The following is a 20,581-nucleotide window of genomic DNA, read 5'->3' as shown; positions in this document are numbered from 1 at the left end:
AGCTCAAGCAAAGCCTGCAATCCAACGATCCCCTCAACAACACTCATCCTGCAAAGGCTAACAGACAAAACCCTAAAAGACCTAGAAAACAAACCCTAGAAAGCAAAAAGCAGGGATCCCCATTTGCAATTGGGCGATGTGTGAATACGTCACAACAATTAGTAGCTGCCATTGATGTATCTAGAGGAGCTTAAGAAGGATTTGGAGGAGGCGGTCGCTAATTTGAAGCTGCATTTCTTCATTTTTGGAGCAAATCTAAAGAGGTAATTAGTATTTTTTGTTGTTTTTTGTTTTTTTAAATTCAAATTTTTATTTTGTTGTACATTTGTTTTATTTTATTTCATTTTAGTTTAATGAAAAACAAGAAACCCTCGCTATCAAATAATCAAACCCTAGCTGTTTTTAATTTTTCTCCTTTATTTTTTAGCTGCAAACCCTAATTGTTCCTAGTTTTTTTTTTTTAATTCAATGTAATGTCCCCTTTTTGGTATCACCTTATACTTTGCCCTAAATTCATAAATCTAGAATGAAATAAGGGCAAAACATAGTTAGAGATATAATCTTCATTCTATTTTTCTGAAATCCGCAATGAGTTTAGACAACAACGTAAATATAATTCATGAAATACATCCAATCCTAGGTTTGGGATATATATGTATATATATACACAACCAATATCAACAGTTACATGGAGACTCAACCATAACAAGGGTTGGAAGACATGATGAGTTGTCCCAAGTATCCTCTGCCCTAGGCCCAACAACATGACCTTATCCTCTGTGACCTCATGTGGTCCTTAACCGATGGTCCTTAACCATCGTCATGAGGTGGAGTACCTAGTGAGGGCTTAAGATTGTTCCCCTCCATCATATCAACCTCTCATCTCCTATGATTGATTCACTTCAACAATAACGTGCCTTTGACCCTCATTTAGTCATCATCCTAATACCTTGACGATTTTACTTCTTGTATTTGTGAGCTATGGTGGAGAAGACGGGAGAGATTGTAGAGAGTGCCCTAGAAACCATCTCTTCCTAGACGCGAAGACCATACCCTTTGTACTCCTTTGGCCTCTATGGGCTCATCTTGTCCCACTTCGAGGTGGCATATCTAGAAGAGTGTCCATACACCCTACCCCTCTCACAATACTTTCACACTTCCCTCATCATGCTTAGAATTGTAAAATATTTATGTTCACTATAATATTAATCATTGATTAACTTTCTTAACAGTGTTATGTCGTATTATAATTTATCCAGTGAATGTTATCAATATTGATAGTAATTCAATGTTATCAGCTTGTTTCCAATACCATAATGGCTTGTATTAACAGTGTTAGCTTTAGATTACTATATTATGTTGATACCATAACGTTAATAGTATCATTATGTATCATCAGAGTTGAGTTGTGCTAATATTATTTAATACAGATTGTATTAAATATTAATTGCATAACAGTATTTACTGTATTAACAATATTAGATTATAGTAGCAGTGTTAATATTAACAAGGTCAGATTTATTATTAGTGTTAATTATATTGTTAATACCAAGCTGAATTAACAGTCCCATATATTCATACTTTACCAGTCCGTATAGCTGCTGTATTCCCCTCCCATACTATCTCCTCCTATTTCGTGGTGAGTCTGTGTGCTGTTGCTTACCTTTCTCTTATCCCCCTCCCAAGTGAGAGTATGATGTGCTACGTAGGAGAGGGGGGATCAATGGTATTTAAGACCATTGAACGGTTATGACCTCTCCCAAAGACCCGTTTCTTAATACATGCCTCACCAAGTTCATGTGTCACGTCTATTCCTAAAATGCAGATCGGTGCTTTCAAAGCATCGATTATGCTAAAGAGTAAATTATTAATAATAATAATAAACATTGATCGATGTGGGGAAGGGATAAATAATCTAATAATAAATTTTAATAAATTGAGGATATTCACTCACATACCTTAATAATAAATATGAATAATAATAATAATAATGAACATTAATAAACATGAAAATAATAAGCATTAATAATTAATAATAAACATGAAAATAATTTTGGCAGGCCAGGCCAAAATTACTTCGCTTTTCGATGCAGGGAAGGGGAAGAACCTTCCCAAGGCGCCATGAAGGTAATTACATGGAATGTTATGCCCCTAACAAGCAGCGTATATTGAAACGCTGTCTATCTTCTCTTGAAGGAGACATAATGCTGATACAAGAAACAAAATTAGACGAAGAAGGATATAAGTCTCTCAAGAAAAAAGTAGGAATTTGGGAGGTAGTAGGTGTTCCCTCGAGTGGGGCTTCAGGTGGATTAGGAGTACTGTGGGATCCTAGACGGGTGTTATTCTCCAAAATGGGGAGTAGTAGTAATTGGATTTGTGGCAAGGTACAGAGTTTAAAGAGTAAACTAACTTTCATTATCATCAATATATATGGTCCAAAAAATTTGCATGAAAAAAGGGAGGTATGGGCAGAGATAGACAGACTCGCACAGGATTTTAGTGGTGAACAGATATTTCTTGGGGGGGACTTCAATGCAGTTCTAAATATGTCTAATAAGCAAGGAGGATCCACAAAGGAAACTCAAACGATTAGAGAGTTTCGGGAATGGCTACAGAATAACCACTATATGGAAATTCAAACTACTAATGGAGAGTATACATGGTCCAATAGACGATCGGGGGCAACCTTTATTGCTGAAAAGTTAGACAGGTTTTTCTTTAAGGGGAACCTTGCAAATTTTGACTTTGATATCTGTTCGTCCATCTTATCAGCAATTGGTTCGAATCACTTACCTGTCCAACTTACTTTGGTAGAACATAGACAACCATCAAGATATCCTTTTTCGAATCGAAAAAATGTGGTTAAAAGATGAGAATCTTTTACAATTGATAGAGAAATGGTGGGGGAAAAGCTCCTTTGAGGGATCAAAAGCTTATATCTTCGTATCAAAACTTAAATATGTTAAGAAAAAGCTTATGGAATGGAATAGAGATAGTTTTGGAGATATATTTGAAAATAAAAGGAGTCTAGAACAGCGATTAGCAGCAATAAATGAGGCAATTATGAGGACAGGTATGGATCAGACATTATATTTAGAGGAGAAGGAATGTAGGCAGCATTATGAAGACATATTATCAAAGGAAGAAATCTTTTGGAAACAGAAATCGAGAGAAATATGGCTAGCAGAAGGAGATAAAAACACGAAATTTTTTCATAACAGCACTAAGGCAAGAAGTATGGTAAATAGGATCACGACTATCAAGGACACCAGTGGGAATAGGATTGAAGATCCGGAAGGTATAGCTAAGGAGGCAGTGAATTATTTTAAGAGTATCCTTAATAGTAATGAGAGCTCCAATCTTATAGCACAGAAGAACATGTTATCTAATATTCCGCGTATAATAACTTAGGATCAGAATAGGAATTTGAACGCGAAATTTACTTATGCTGAAGTAGAGCTTGCATTAAAAAGCCTTAATCCTGATAAGACCCCAGGGCCGGATGGATTTCCTGCCCTTTTCTTTCAAAAGTGCTGGTCTTTCATAGGGCAAGAAGTAGTAGATGTTCTAGAAGGTATTAGGAACTCTAGAAACATATTGAAAGAAATCGATAATACTTTTATAGCCCTTATTCCAAAGAAGACTGGGCTTGAAACCTTTAACGACTTTAGACCAATATCCCTAAGTAATACTCTTTACAAATTACTCACTAAGACATTAGCGAATAGGCTCAAAAAGATCTTACCGTATATTATCTCGAAGGAGCAGACAGGTTTTGTTCCGGGTAGGTCTATATTGGACAGGGTAATCTTGGCACATGAAGCCATTCATTCGGTTCAAATGAATCGCGATCCAAGTATGCTTATTAAACTGGATATTAGCAAAGCCTACGATAAGGTAGATTGGCGATTCCTGTGTCAATGTCTAGAAACCTTTGGCTTCTCAAGACAATGGATAAATCTGATATTTGGATGCATTTCTAGCCCAAGATTCTCAATACTGGTTAACGGATCTCCAAAAGGTTATTTTGGGATATCCCAAGGAATCAAGCAAGGGGATCCATTATCCCCCTTTCTTTATATTATCATGGCTGAAGCATTAGGCAAAGCTATCAACTCGGCAAAAAGTAAGGGAGAACTGCGTGGACTCAGAACTACACAAGGAGTAGATCCTTTGTCGCATCAACAATTTGTGGATGACAATCTTATATGCAGGGCAGCTAGCATTAAAGAGGCAGTGACAATCAAGAAGATTTTGGACTCCTACTCTAATGCTTCAGGCCAACTTATTAATAGATTAGAATCAGATATTTTCTTTTTTAATTCAACTAGAATAATTGAGGATTATATTTGTAGATATTTAGGGTTTCGAAAAGGTGCATTTCCATGTAAATATTTAGGAATGCCTCTAGACAAAGGTAACAGCTCAACAAAGCTTTGGGATAATATTTTGTGTAACCTGGACAAAAAGGTCAAATCATGGAAGGGTAAATGGCTCTCAACAGCTGGAAAAGCCACAATGATCAGATCAGTATTATCGGCGATACCTATTTATCAAATGATGTGTTTCAGTATGTCTGCGGGGGTGAGGGACAAGGTAGTCAAGATAATTAGGAATTTCTTTTGGCAGGGCTCAGAGGACAAGAAGAAAATGGCGTTAATTGCTTGGAATCACTTATGTAAATCAAAGGACAGGGGAGGCCTGAATTTCAAAGACACGAGGCATCAAAACTTGGCATTGGGAGCTAAATTGGTTTGGCGCATGCACAAGAACCCAAGGGCCACATGGGTTAAAACCCTTTGATTCAAATACCTAAATGGCTTGGATCCTTTAAGCATTTTTGGACACAAAAATCCGCCAAAGGGATCTAGAATATGGAACTTTATGCTCGAATGTAGAAACATCATCTTAGGAGGGATAACCTGGGATATTGGTAAAGGGAGGGAGGCTTTGTTTTGGGATGACTCATGGGGAGCTTATCCCCCTCTGAGACCTCTACTAGAGAATGACCCGTTAATCGATGATATTATCATTAAGAGGGGCATTCATCTATGTGATTATATAGACCTCAAAGATGGTAATCCAGCCTAGGGTTGGCAGTGGAAACCCTGGGATAATCTTGGATTACCTCCGGTATTCCTAGACAGATTGAATAATGCTCTTTTGAATAGAAGGATTACCCCTAGATTTGAACCAGATAGGATTGTTTAGGCTAGAGCTAAGAATGGTGAGTACAATGCTAAGGATGGTTATATGAACATCCATGGATCACAACACGAGAAATCTCACCTTCCCCTAGATCTCTGCTGGAATAAGAATTGTTTACCGAAAGCAGGTATGTTTGCATGGGCTTCCCTTCATAAAAGAATTCTAACTGCGGAATGGTTCAGGAAGATGGGGTACCATGGACCTTCTAGATGTGTGCTCTGTGAGAAAGATGAAGAATATGTTAATCATATTCTGTTACATTGCAAATACACGATGCAATGTTGGCAGAAGCTCATAACTCAGATGGACTGGATATCGGCCATTCCAGAGGATTTGGTGAGTCTGTTTCAATGTTGGCCGAGAAATAAAGGAAAAAACATGTATGGCATACTTTGGGAGACGGCTCCTTCTCTCTTGATATGGGAGATATGGAAGGAGAGAAACAGACGACTGTTTAAAGATTCAAAATTGGATGTCGATAGACTATGGAACAAAATAGAGGCGTGTATTGTAGAAGTAGTTAATAGCAAAAATTCACTTCCTAATAGTGATCATTTTTTCTCTCCATGGGATGATTCTATTAGAAATCGATGGTTTGGTCTTAAGATTCCTCCATTCATAGGAAAAGAAAGTAGGGATAAAAAACAAGCTAGACAGGAATGTGTATGGCAGGCTCCCCATCAAGGTTGGTATAAGCTTAACTTTGATGGGGCTTCGCGTGGTAACCCAGGGGAAGCAGGATTGGGGTGTTGTATTCATGATTGGGAAGGGAGAATAGTAGAAGTTTAGCTAAACCATTGGGAATAACATCCAACAATTTAGCTGAGGTATATGCACTCACTGAGGGACTTCTCCTCTGTAGGAGGTTGGGTCTGGATAGCATTGAGATTGAAGGAGACTCAGCTATTATAGTTAATGTGGTAAGAAAAGGGAGTACTCCTGATTGGTTTCTCAACGGTTATATTCATCGAGTAATGGATATTTTGAGAGACTTTAATCATTTTACGATAAACCATATTTATAGAGAAGGAAATAAATGTGTTGACAGCTTGGCTAATAGAGGAGCTGATGGTGAAATTGTAGAAATATTACATTTAGATTGATGGTAAAGAAAATAAACTAAGGTTTGTGGTATGGGTAGGATTGGAAATGGAGGGGATACAGACCTATAACTAAGTTAGTAATAAAAACTTTTCTTTGTCATCGTTTCTTTTAAATCCGGGGATATCAAGCTCTGATAGTTTGTATATGGTGGAGCTTAGTTATTTCCCTTTTTGGTTAGTTGGCGAGATTATCCCATTCGAAGTACCCCTTCCGAGCATCAAGATGGGAATGGAGTCTTCACTCTGAGATTGTCATAAATACAGTGCGAAATGGATTAATGACTAATTGAAAACAAGCATCCAGCTAAAAAGGATAAGGATATAGTAATTCTATGCTCAAGATACAGCAATGAATAGCAGTCGAGAAGTAGGAGTTTTGTAAACTTCGTCATAGCTTAAAGTATGGACAGAGGTATATATGATACTGTACCCGCTAAATAGAAAATATAAGGAAGCCTATATTAATTAGACTTAATGATAAACTCTACTTTCTAAGGTAAATGTGATGCTTAGCCTTCTCTCGTGGTTATAAGGTTCTAAATTATGTGTACTAACACTGCCCGGATTCAATTCATTATTAAAGTAAATAAATTAATATTTGCTGCCTTGAGCAGATATGCTTAGTGTTAAATACTAATCTGCAGATCCCCTTCTGTTCCCACTCAGCAACTGGAGTCAGGTAATATCTTTATTGTTGTAAAAACGCTTATAATAAGAAAGTTTCTTACAGCTCAGAATAATATTTGCGGTACTGTTTGCTTGAGTTTATATAGGCAATTAGAATCCTTTGTAACTTGAATTTCATTTCAGAAGGTTCATGGTTTTCTGCAGCACGAGACGTTTTAGAGCCGGACCTTGCAGGATGGTAATCTCGAGGTTCCTAAGGTAGTGTCATTATTAAGGTCATATATCCTTTACAGTAACTTTATATATGTTGGAGCATGTTCTTGAGTATGCAGGAAACAGGTAAGATTGATTCACAGGAAGTACCAAATACCAAAGATACATCTTGTGTCAGGAATGCAATTGTCCAAATCCTAGACAGCGATTAAGGAAAGGCTTATTTTGTATCATAAAGGGGAAGATCCTAATTGGATAGAAGTATTGGCACCCATCATGCGAAAGGATGAAAGTTTATTAGTCATTTTAAGAATTGTAGCTTCATTTATTACCCCGGTTGTTAAAAAGGGGTGTTTGTATGCATTACCACGCTAAGTAAAGGACTATTTCCTTCTAATCACACCCTGTCTTGTGGGATGTTGTGTATGTACTAAATTTTTCTACTTTTACGGGGTAAGACTGGAGGTTTTCTCCACCCAGCTCTTTCTTACCAATGCCCCTAGTGAGCTAGGTTGTATTAGGTTTTTAAATTTAATAAATTATTCGGCTTCGGCCTTTTACCGATCAAAAAAAATAATAATAATAATTAATGATATTAATAATAAATATGAATAATCAATGGTACTAGTAATAAACAAGGGTGTTAATAAAACAAGGATATTAATAATAAATATTAATAATCAAAGATATTAATTAATGAATAATGGATTAATTTTTTGTATGTAATACAATAATCTTTTAACAATAATAGTGTATGCAAATAATTAAAGCTGTGTGTGTATGTGTGTGTGTGTGTGTGTGTGTGTGTGTGTGTGAGAACATAATATAAGGGTCATTACATTCAATCAGAAACTGTAAATGCCATTTTTTTAAATTTAAAATTTATTGCAGCTTACTATTTATTTATAAATTGATCCAAATTTCCAAGCATAATGTGAAACAAGTTATCCCAAGGACAAAAAAAAGGTGAAATAACATGTACTCATTGCAAAACAAATTACAATGGGGGAGGTATTAATCGGTTGAAGTATCAGCTTGGACACATACCATGCCATGATGCTAAACCATACACAATAGCACCCCTCGAAGTTGTACATGAAGTACAATGTCAATTAGAGGCTTTTGAGGAGCAAAAAGAATTAAAAAGGAAGCAAAGGGAAGAAATCGCAAACATTGGTGGAGAGAGTTATTCAATTCCTCCATTTCCTAGATCTATGAGTAGTGGCAGTGGTAGTGCCAGTGTAATTATTGGGCCTCAAATTCGTAAAAGTAAATCTTCATCCATAATAGATTCATTTTTTGTTCCACGCATGACTCTTGGTTCCCAACAATCACTTGAGAGCACGAATTGTTCTAAGGAGAAGCATGATACTACAAAAAGTGCAAATGGAGATTTCTAGTTGTACTACACCATTCCATTCCAAGCAGCCAAGTAATTGTTATTATTTTTGCTTTATAATACAATTAGATTTCAATGTCTATTGATTTGCTTTCTTTAAGAGTGTGGCATTGAAGATTTTTATTTTTTAAGTTAATATTTAATTTGTTTTAGGTGTCCTTATTGGCAAAATATGATAAGCGCCATTACTGTTTGTGGTGCGGGCTATTTTGACTCAAAAGGTGGCTGATGTCAAAGCCACAATTGATGGGCAGCATGAGATATGGAGGAACAAGGGTTACACCATCAAGACCGGTGGTTCGACCAACAGTAGAACATTGCTGAATTTTCCTATTACTTCCTGAGGTAATTGTACTTTGTAAAGTCCATTGATTTAGTGATTAAGATTTTTTTTTTTTTTTTTACTCAATCACTTTTTTTTTTTCTTTCTCAAGTGGCATAGTGTTCTTGAAAACATTTAATGCTTCAGAAAACAAAAAAAAAAAATTCTTTGTGAGGCCTTTGGAGGGAGTGGTTGTCGAGGTGGATGAGAACATGGTACAGCTAGTTACAGATAATGCAGAAAATTATGTTGTTGCAGGTAGAGTTTTTATGGATAGACACTCGTCCTTGTTTTGAACTCCTTGTGCTATCCACTGCCTTGACCTCATATTTGAGGATCTTGGCAAACTTCTCTATATCAAAACATGTATGGAGCATGAAAGAAATATTTGTAAATACATATATAATCATACTTGGGTCCTCACCTTATGAGGAATTTCACAAGTAAGCACAAGTTGACTTGTCTACGAATTACTCACTTTGCAGCCAATTTTATCACGTTGCAATCCTTCCTTCAGTCCAAGACCACTTTGAGAGGCACATTTGTGTGCAATGGTCTACATCATCATATGCAAAGACCACTACAAGGTTGACATGGTTGATCAGGTTTTTGATGAGCATAGTTTTTGGCAACCAGCCAATGAGATTGTATAGGTAACTTTCCATTATACTTTTGTTCTTATTTGCATTTCATTTGCTTATTTTTGTTCACATTTATTTATTTTCATTGTTAATGCTTAACAATGATTGCAATTCATGGAGCCTCTTGTTTTTCTCCTACGAGTTGTTGATGGAAACAAGTCTATAATAGACTACATATATGAGGGCATGAATAGGGCGAAGGATGCCTTTAAGATTTGTTTATTCAAGAGTTGAGGCTAAGTATCGTGACTATCGTCCCATATGGGATATCATTAATCAGTGATGGCACCTTCAATTGCACAAGCCTTTGCATGTAGCTGCCTAATACCTTAATCCAGCATTCCAATTTCGCATAGATTTCAAGGCCAATGAGGAGGTGTCGAGTGGGCTCTACACAGTTGTAGAGCGAATGTCACCCGATTCATCAGTTCGAGCACAAATAGTCCATGAGATAGAGATCTTCAAGGTTGCACAAGGAGAGCTCTTTGCACAAGACAAATGCAAGAAAATCGGATGGAAATGCAGCCAAGTAAAAATCTATTGAAGGCATGATTTAAATTTAAATTTAAAAATTAAACTTTTCTATCTTTTACCATTTTACATTAATAAACTCAAAGTTACATAATTGAATTGATTTTTATTTTTTTCTCAATTCAGATACATGGTGGGAGATGTTTGGTGCGAAGGTGCCAAATTTACAGAGGATTGAAATTCATGTCTTGATCCAGCCATGTAGTGCTTCAGGATGTGAGTGCAATCGGAGTATATTTGAGCACATACACTCCAAAAAGTGCAATAGGTTGTCAGTGCAAAGGTTGAATGATCTTGTGTATGTTCATTACAACCTTCGCCTCCATCACAAACAGATCTTGTGCACTGACTCGTCTCCTATCACTTTACAAGAGGTTGATCCACAGACAAAGAGGATCACCAAGATTCATGATCATGTCTCCAGTGATGATGACTTGGCATGGGTTGATCAAGTGAATCGAGAGGCAAAGGAGGACAATGCACAAGGAGACCCATTGGATGGTGATGTGGATGTCACTAAGCATGAGACAGATAGATAGATATTATGGCTGCAACACCATCCAGGACCTATCTTAGATGCACACATAGGAGGACAGGGGTACCAAATGATATAGGCTCCTCTAAGGCTTGAGCAATAGATTTCTAGCTTTTGTTTGGAACTTTTGATGCCATGGATTTCATATTCCATGAGTTTTGTAGACATTTGATACTATTTTTATATCTAATGTGTTATTTCCTTCAGCTTAAATTTGTTTTTATAGTTATGTGATCAATGTATACTTGTGTATGTGTTCTAGCTTCTATTTAATGAGGTTATTTTGTCTTTAAGGTTTATCTATTAAAGGGGACATGAAACAAGTTTTAAATCCTTAAATATCTCTGAATTTTTTGGGTTTTCCAATTTGCCGAGTTTGAGCGTCAAGTCTGAGTCTGAGTCAAATATCAATTTGCCAAGTTTGGGCCAAGTCCAAGTCAAAAATCAGCTTGCCGAGTCTGGGCCAAGTCTGAATCTTGTAACACTAGTTTGCTGTTAATATTCATCAATCTTCTTCCTCTTTTTAGCTTTCATCCCTGACTAGTACAAACTGCATAACTTCCTGTGAATTATTCCATAAACATCTCTACATTGCCCCAATTTTGGTCACTATTCCTACTTTATGCCCTCCTTTGCCTCCTTTCTTTTTCAAACCTTGACAGATAGTGTTGATAATTAAATCCATCCACCGGTTGCTTTTGTTGGATGTTATAGGCCTTGCTCAAATGAAAAAAAAAATGCATAACATTTACCATATAAAGAATTCATTAAAAATTCCACAGATATTGATTGATTGATACATAAAATTGTCACCAGAAAGCAAGCCCAAACATCAGGCCATCTGCCTAAAGGGGGAGATTTGTCAAAATGTTGATAATTGAAAGGAATACAAAAAAGGTCCAATCTTCTACATCATGGAGAAGCACTCATAAGTTTGTTTATGTTTTCACTTCCAAAGGATACGATTCCATTCAGGAGTAACTCTATCATCATCTTTTTCAAATCCAATTCATGCTCAAATATCCTAACTGCGTAGCCTCTCTTTGGAGGAAGCTTTATTTTTATTTTTAATTTTTTGGAGGAAGCTTTATTATGTGCTGATTGAAGTCCATGGCTTTTGCATTACTATTTTTGCTGCATCGATTAAATGCCCAAAACTCTGTATCATATATGCTTTGGTTATGGCACAACTAAAATGTAAAAAAAATTGTTTTCTTACGTAATAAATTGATTTACAGAAGCAGGAAATGGAATCAAAGAGGAGACTTGAAATAAGGTAGTGTGTGTGTGTATGCATGTGGTGTGTGTGTCAGAGAGAGAGAGAAAGCACCTCACTGCAACCTTCAGGTTCCATATCATCCTGTTTGTCATCTTCTGTACTCTTTTCCTCATTGCTTTCTGCGACACCAGCAGATAACGGCCTGGGAAGGGGCTTTACAGTATCCCAAGGATCATGCTGCAAAAAAGAACTTAATCACTCAAACAAATAGCCTAGTTATAAAAAGAAAGACATAAAATGGTTGTTTATCAATAAGAAACCCCAACAAAATGTTATGCCAAGAGATTCTACCTTTTGTAAAGCTTAAAAAAAAACTGTATTGAATTATGCAAAATAATTTTAAACTATAAATACCCATTCCATGAATTACCAAAATAGGCCCCTTCAAAGTCACTCAACATTATAACCAAGACAAAGAAATAGGATGAAAAGTTACCACTGACTTTACATGGTATGTACTGCTTTCAATGTTTTAAAGTTCCATTTGAATCACAACATTATTGAATTTTATTTAGGCATTACATGTTCTAATCAATTAATTATCTTTCTGAATTGTGATGCGATAACCAGATTCAGAGATATTATCCATAAGACAGATTGTAAAAACTTAAAATCCTGATGTTTGATATACACCATACTAGTAGTGGAAATTACAATCCCTGTTGTTTACAATGCCAAAATTTGAAACTACCATTGTAATGCTCATATGAATCTGATGCATAAAAGAACATGGACAAATGTGGCTCCAATACCTAGGATTGATAACATATTTCATAAGAAACAAATGGCCAGACAAGGCATATTTAAGTGGTTTTTCAGCACCAAACCACTACGCTGTCCGTGCATATAATTAAACTTTAACATGTAAGACCAACAATCATGTTAATGTTTTTAGGACCATAGTTGTAATGTATTCATAAGCCTAAAATATTTCTTATAGAACATTTTGAAAAAGAAAAGTATGTGAGTTGGAGGGCTCATGGAATTATTTATCACTAAATAAGGACTACTTTTCTTTAAGTCTACAAAGTCTTCTATCTCAATTTATAAGTATCTATCAAATCCCTGATGTGTTTATGTAATCACCAATTATTTCATTTTGTCAAAATTGGGAAAATGGGTTCCATTTAACAATATTAACTTGTAAGACCCCCCTCCTTGGGGGTAGTCCGAATGGTTAAGTTGTTGGAAGATACAAATAATGGTTACATGTTGGAAACCACAGCAAATGCCACTGGCATAGGGCAAGCCACCAACCAAAGGATTATAGCGGGGTCGCCCATTATGTCTAAGAACCCCAGGGCCTTCCCAATTCCCTTGATTAACAAAAGAAACCAATATTAACTTATAATCTCATTTCAAAACCCAAGGGCTTATCCAACAAGATAACAAGGAGAGGGTCAACAACACACAGCCTTGTGACCATAGTGAGTTACAAAACTCAAACTTGACAAGCTGATTTTTGACCTAGACTTGGAATTGTAACTCAAACTAGGTCAAGACTCAACAAAGAATCAGTGAATTGAAAAGACCATAAAATATAGAGATTTTTAAGGATTTAAAATTTTTATCATGCACCCTTTGATAAATAAACTTTAAAGACAAAAAAAAATAATCAAATAGAAGCTGCTTTGATCACATACACAAGTATACTTCAATCATGAATATAGAAGTAAGCTTTAATTGAAGTAAAAATTTTAAATATATAAATATTGTCAACTGTTTTAGGTGTACTAAACTCATGGATTATGATATCTATGGCATCAAAAACAAAAATCACAATATGGAGTCATGAACCATGGTAGAAAGGAGCTGATATACCTTGGCTCAACATTCCTAGCTCTACTTGGACTCATGTGCTTATATCTCAAACAAGTCTACAAATATTGCTAAAATCATAGGAGAATTACTTGGGATAGTGCTTGACTTAACAAACTAGATGTATGTAATTCAATTATTAGGAATTTAATCGGCAAAAAATCGAAAGAACACAAAAACATTCTTGTTACATCTAGCATGGCCCAAAATGGCTTTTTTTTTGTTTTTCAAATCTAGAGCAAGGGTTTGAAAGCAGCACCCCCAATGAGGTCAAGGGGCCATGCCTCTCATGCAATTCAAGGGCATTAAAGCATTTAATACCACCCAAATCTTCATGAGGCATGCCTTTTTCCATAATTTTATTGCTTTTAACTCTCTTCTAAACGTCCTCCAAACCCTTCAAAAAATTGATTGAATTTCATGCAATGTTGCAAGGAGATGCATATCCGACCCCTTGAGACAAGTCAAAGACACATTTCCCATACCAAAAATGGGTATGAAGACATCCTAAAATGTAGGAAACGTTTGGCACACGCTTCCTCCATCTCCCTTCAAAAGAGCTCTAAATCATGGCATCTCATGCACAAAAAACCAAAAAATCCCTAAAGTGTAGCATGATTTGATTTATGCCACTATTTGCTCATCACACAATATTATTTTCCTTCATTTACATCAAGCAATTTCATTTTCTTCAATCACTTGGATTTTCCCATGCAACCAAAAAGCAAACGCGAATGGGAGGCGGGTTAGACCAATGAACAAATATTTTTTGTACTTTTACCTATTAAAAGATTACACACACTTAAGTGGAATTTTATGAATGAACATCTAATGAATTTGATTAGCCAAAAACAAAGCTATGCATCAACAATTCATTCTATGACATGAATTAACAAATCATAACATAATGGAGATTTTCTCAAATATTATAGTTGGAAATGCTTTGGAAGACACGCATTCAAAATTTCATTGCAAGGCAAGGTATGTGAACTGTTTGACAAAGTATGTCAAAGAAATGTGGTTTCATGGCATAGCGAAGTAATCAAATCTTTGGGCCTTGTATTGTTATATGCTACTAGTATCGCAAACAATGGTTGAATAACATTATTGCATCCCACCTTTTGATGCATTTGTGAGTTTGGCTTTACACTTGCAAATTGTGTTTGGTTGAGATATTCTTTTCCCATATCCTACAATCATGGATTGAAAAAATGCATCAAAGAAATGTGATTTCATGGTATGCAATGATTGTAGGATATGCAAAAAAAGCTCTCAAGCAAATGCAACTAGCAAGTGTAAAGCCAAACTCACAAAATGCGTCGAAAGATGTAATGCAATAATGTTGTTAAACTATTGTTTGCAGTACAATAGCATATAGCAATACAAAACCTACAGATTGACTATCGATTAATTTTTATAGTCAAGTTGTCAAATAACAATTACTTTTATAATATTGAAATATTCATAATTAAGTTGTTAACTTAAAATTTTAAATAGTTGAATTTAATATTAGTCTAATTCGATTGAATATGTTGTTTTCAATTTAATATTTTTTTGGTTCAAATTCTCAGAATGTCTAGTGGAGGAAAACAAGGTTTGTACTCACTATGTAAATTTTGTGATGGTATTTCCAAGTCGAATGGATCAAGTGGAATAGCCACCATCAAGTATAAACTTTGTCCTAAGACATTTCAGGACACTTAGTCGAGGGTGGGGGCTCATTTTTCTTCACATGCATAGAAAAAGTGTCAAACCTTGTTTGAATGAGCAAGAATGATATGAAGTTATTAGGGATCAAGAAAGAGTTGATGGGAAAGTGTCCCATTTGAGCTCTCACACTTCAACAATAGGGCCAACTCATGATCAACATAGAGAATCAAAGCATGTGTCTTCTTTGATGTGTCAATAAAAGATGTAGGGGCTAATTGCAAGAGACCACACATTAGCAACTCAAACCCCATTGGAAAATCAATTGATGTGCAAAGCCGAGATGTTGTTAGTGCTACAATTGCATGCTTTTTTATTCAAGTTATTACCATATAGTGTTGCTCACTCACCTTTCTACAAGGAGATGGTCCAAGCTAATAATAGCGGACCAGTAGGTTATAACCACTAGAGTATGAAAAGCTTCGCATTAAACTAGAGCAATAAACTACATCAATGAAGAGAGTGTAGTCTGTAGAGATGCAACATTGTGATGGATGGGTGGACAAATGTTAGAAATCGTCCACTTCTTAATATCATTATTGCATGCAATAAATGCCCTTAGTTTTTGAAGGCAATAGACTATTCAAGGAAGGAAAATAATGCAAAGTTCCTTCATAACCAGCTATGTGATGCCATCGAGGAGGTGGGGACATTTCATGTAGTCCAATTTGTTACGGATGCTGCTCTTATTTGTAAAGCAACAAGCTTGTTGGTACAAACATATATATTGGACACCATGTTGTGTGTGTTCATTGAATAATGCAATCAAAGATATTGGCAAGTTTGAAAGGATTTTAGCCTTTAGATCTCATTGAAATTAGTAGAAAAATACAAATGTGCATATGTAATCATCACAATACACAAGCCATTTATCAAAAATTTGCCAAAGTGGAACTCCTCAAACATGTCAATACATGGTTTGCTTCTAATTTTATACTCATTGAATGTCTTTATGCAATCAAGGGAGCTTTATTTTAACTTTTCTATAGCAGTTAGTGATGTATGGGCATCAAGGAAACAATCTACATTAGATACTACAATTAACGTGAGAGGTATGGTCCTGTTGACGTGTATTTTATACACAATCATACACAGAATAAAATACCGATAGGTATCTTATCCTCTCTTGAGAAAATAGTCTCTAACTGCTGAAGATCTGCAAAAAGGATCAGTTAGATGGACTCCAAGGTTCTTTTAGTGGGGTCTCCACGTGTGGACAAGCTTTTTAATGGTATGATGTGATTTGCTGTTTCCTCCAAGGCGTCTTACGGATTCCAAAGGCTCGAAGATTTTACTAAACTAAAAGGAACTTTCAAAAAATAGCAAAAGGATAGGGTTTAAGGAAGTCTAATCTAGCCTAACCCTATGAGCGACTTAGCATGAATGAGATTTGGCAAGACTCAACCAACTTCAATTTTGCCATAAGATAACAACTCAATTGAAATTAGTGCGATCTTCTAAGGTAATAATGGTGTTCAATGCATCAAAGACCAAGGACACTACTACGAAGGTACATATCCTAGATACGAAAATGCTTGAAGGTTAAGGACTCAAAATGTTTTCCAGTCGACCACGCAAGGCGTTCCTACAATCAGCAAGAAGCTAGTGGTTTGGATAGCGAATCCTACCAAATATCAAATCTCACACTTAGTCTTTCAAATTAACAAACTACTTTGATTGAGCGTGATTCAAGTACATCCAACAACCATGAAGATAACTTAAGAAATTTGCAACAAAACACCATAACTTCAATATTTTATTGATTTCCAAGTCATCATATACAACAATTGCTTGAATTTCTCTCTTCAAGACTCAATCTTGCTACAAAATAAAAATTGCTTCTAGCTTTAATCTCTCTTCTCTATTACATCAACTATTACTATTAACTATTCACTACTCTCCAATGAAATGAAAAATGGGGGTATAAATAGCATCCCCAGTTACAATGAAAGGTCCAGATTGAAAGTAAATCAATGGACAAGATTATGACACCTAAACCCTAATTAGGGTTTGTTACAAATGACCTCCTTTTTACTGAACAATATTAAATACATAGCCAAATATTAAATTTGGCACAAAAATCTAGGAGGTGTCAACCAATGAGAAATAAGATGTCATGTCATCTGTAACAACCTTTCATCTAGAATCTTATTCCCTTTCCAATTCTCTTTCTTAGCATATGCAATGAATTTTGTCACGATTCCTTCGATTTCTGTGTTTGGAATCTCGGGAAGATTCTTGATACTCTCTTCTAAGTGGATAACCTGATCAAATGCATCTAGAAGAGCTGCGTCCCAAGTAGGTTCAAGTTCCTTTGTTCTATCAATCAGGAGCATGGTAGCATACATATGATCATACTGCTCATCTGTAACATCTGCGTCCTTGCGAAAGATGATCTTGATTCTATCCTCAAATTCTTGTATATCCACATCTGTCTCGACCTCGATCCTTCTGCCAAGAATGGTACGAAGTACCTCAAATACTCTGTCCTGTATCGGATTGATCACCTCCTCAACTTGACCACATCTAACACTGATGTCCTCGAAGAGAACACTCTTTATATGGAGTAAGGTTGACCACTGAAACAAACTGTGAGAATCACCTTCTAAGATCCTCTCCTGCGTTAAAATTCTTCTGGATGTGTGTCTTATTACTTTCAAGACAGGGATGACAACGTCCTTGGTATGGGCAAATGCAGCTACTGTTGCCATCAATCTGTGGATTATCTCAAGAACTTGGATAGCCTGATGAATGATCTTCGACATCCTTGTAACAAACTCTATGGCCGTTGTATGAGATCTATCCATCCAACTACATGTACGCTGGACCAGGTTCCTGAATCTTTCTGCTTCATTGATCGATTGAAGGGGCAATGCCTGCACTGGTGATCTAACTGGATCCTAACGTCCCAAAGGTTCATTGATGTGACTGAAATATGTCCTCCATGCACCGACTTCTCTCTCAAGCTTTCTATTCTTTTCTACTTCTTCTCTAAGCTTGTCCTTCAATGCCTCAAATGTGTCGGTGGCATCATCTAAAGTCTGCTCTGCTATGGATGGTCCTAACTCAAAAGTCTGTATATCATAATCCTCTGCTAGGATCTCACCCTCATATTTGTCTGCTGCCGGTGTAGCTATCTGCAGTTTTCTAGATCCAGTCTCATCTCGAATCATCTTGGACATCTTTGTAGCCTTCTTCTTCTCTGTTGTCATATGTGAACGTCCCACAAGGCTCTCTAAATCAATTGCACTGTCCTCGTCCTCAATTACGATCACCTTAGTCAATCTTTCCTTCAACCAATCTGGGATATTCGATCTTGTCTCTTGAACTTGGATTTCTTTATGTACTATTTCCTCTTGTCTGGGAGGAGATGTTACTTCATTATCATTATCTAAATCATAGTCTTGGAGAGATCCATCTGACGAAACATGCTGTGCCTGTCTTTCCTCCTGTCTGTCATTCTGTACCATCGACTCCATGGACTCTTCCACTCGAACTGTTCTATCTTCTGGTCTGGAAGAAGTACCTGGTGTTTGATCTTTGTTGGCACCTAACTTTTTCTCGAAAGGCTCTTTCTTTTCTGATCTTTCCTTTCTCTTCGAACCTCTCGAATGGAGATTGCCCTCACTGGCACATCGAAGGTTACCTTCACCTGAATTCCTAGGATTAGGATTGCCTTCGCTAACACTGGCTCCACCTTCGGCTGGTTTCTCTTCCAAAGTAAAAGACATAGCTATGCCTTGTTCTCTCAACTTCTGATGCTGAACGTCTACCCATCTGCGAGTACAAGACAAGACTGGTGCCATCAAATCATCTAAATCCACGGCCTCGGGCTCATTCCAATTCAAACTTATTGTTTTGCTTTCTCTATCATATGAAGATTGGATGTGCCTGCCGTTGTCCTGAGCTTGGTCGGCCACTCTGTAAATCTTACATTTCCTGATGAAATCCAAAGGCAATCTAGAATGTATCTTTCGTTTCACTTCGAGATCATCTAGGAGATTCATCATAAAATCTTCAATTTGGTGCTCATGTCTAAATCTTCTACCGACCGTCTCCTCTAAATGTCCATGGGGATCAAAACTATTCCTCCAAGCAAAAGATGAAAAAGAATACAAGGCTAACTCCTTCTCTGCGTCATCCATGGCTAAGATATTAGGACATACCTCAACTGAATTACCCAAAATAATAGGTACCTGAACTCCATTCTGATGTCTGTGTCTGAATGCCTTTACATATGCTGCCAACTGCCTTGTTACTTCAAGTAACACAATTCTGTCTGTCGGATATCTCGGCAACATGTATGGAGGTAAAGGACATCCATGCACTCTAATGTAAGTGAACTTGGGAAACTGAATGAACCAAGCACCGTACCTCTTGATGAACTCTTGGGCATCCTGAGATAATCTGTTGTGAATCCCTCCTTGCAACGTCCTTGTGATGTTCATCATGAAAGTATCATTGACTAACTTGTAGTTCTTTCCTGGCGGATGATGCAAGTAGGTATAGGATTCACAAGCTCTGACCTCGCCGGGTCCTTTTCCAATCACTCCTCTGTGAGGTAGTCCTGCGTATTCAACGCTCCTGATTAAGGCATAGATGACGTATGAACTCATGTGGAAGGACTTAGTAGCCCTGAGTCTTCTCAACTGTACGTCTAAGCAATGGCTAATTATTCTAGCCCAATGTATCGTACCCTTTCCTTGAACAATCACCTGGATGAAGTAAAACATCCACTTCTCAAAATAGAAGGCATGAGGTGCTCCTGTAACTCTGTTGAGCATGGTAATCAAATCTCTGTACTCCTCCTGGAAATCAATCCGATGCGGTGTGTTCGGTACCTTGCTCAGACGGGGACGACTCTTGAGTAGCCAGTTCTTGTTGATTATGCTTAGGCAAGCATCTGGATCATCATCGTACACTGATCTGGCTCCTTCAATGCTCTTGTATATCATGTCCCTGTGCTCTGGAAGATGGAAAGCCTCACTTATGGCTTCCTCTGAAAGGTACGCCAAAGTGTTTCCCTCATTGGACACAATTGTCCTGGACTGTGGATTGTAGTGACGGGCACACTCGATCATCAACTCGTGGCACTGAATAGCTGGAGGAAAACCGGCCGCCTTGATGATGCCACTCTCTATTATTCTCCGGGCGACAGGTGATGGCTTGCCAATGTAAGGGACCTCTCGAAACTT

General features: G+C 36.9%; 1 protein-coding gene across 2 annotated transcripts in view; it reads right to left on the bottom strand.

The window, feature by feature from the left end:
• Nucleotides 1–20,581, bottom strand: part of LOC131064891 (uncharacterized) — a 158,694-nt gene that overhangs the window by 67,805 nt on the left and 70,308 nt on the right. For both annotated transcript variants that reach the window (XM_057999218.1, XM_057999219.1), the window contains one exon: nt 11,913–12,038. In XM_057999218.1, the coding sequence (XP_057855201.1) occupies nt 11,913–12,038 (126 nt within the window). The remainder of the gene's footprint in view (nt 1–11,912; nt 12,039–20,581) is intronic.

This window comes from Cryptomeria japonica, chromosome 5 (assembly GCF_030272615.1).
Source record: "Cryptomeria japonica chromosome 5, Sugi_1.0, whole genome shotgun sequence".
NCBI lineage: Eukaryota > Viridiplantae > Streptophyta > Pinopsida > Cupressales > Cupressaceae > Cryptomeria > Cryptomeria japonica.
This window is presented reverse-complemented; position numbering and strand designations above follow the sequence as displayed.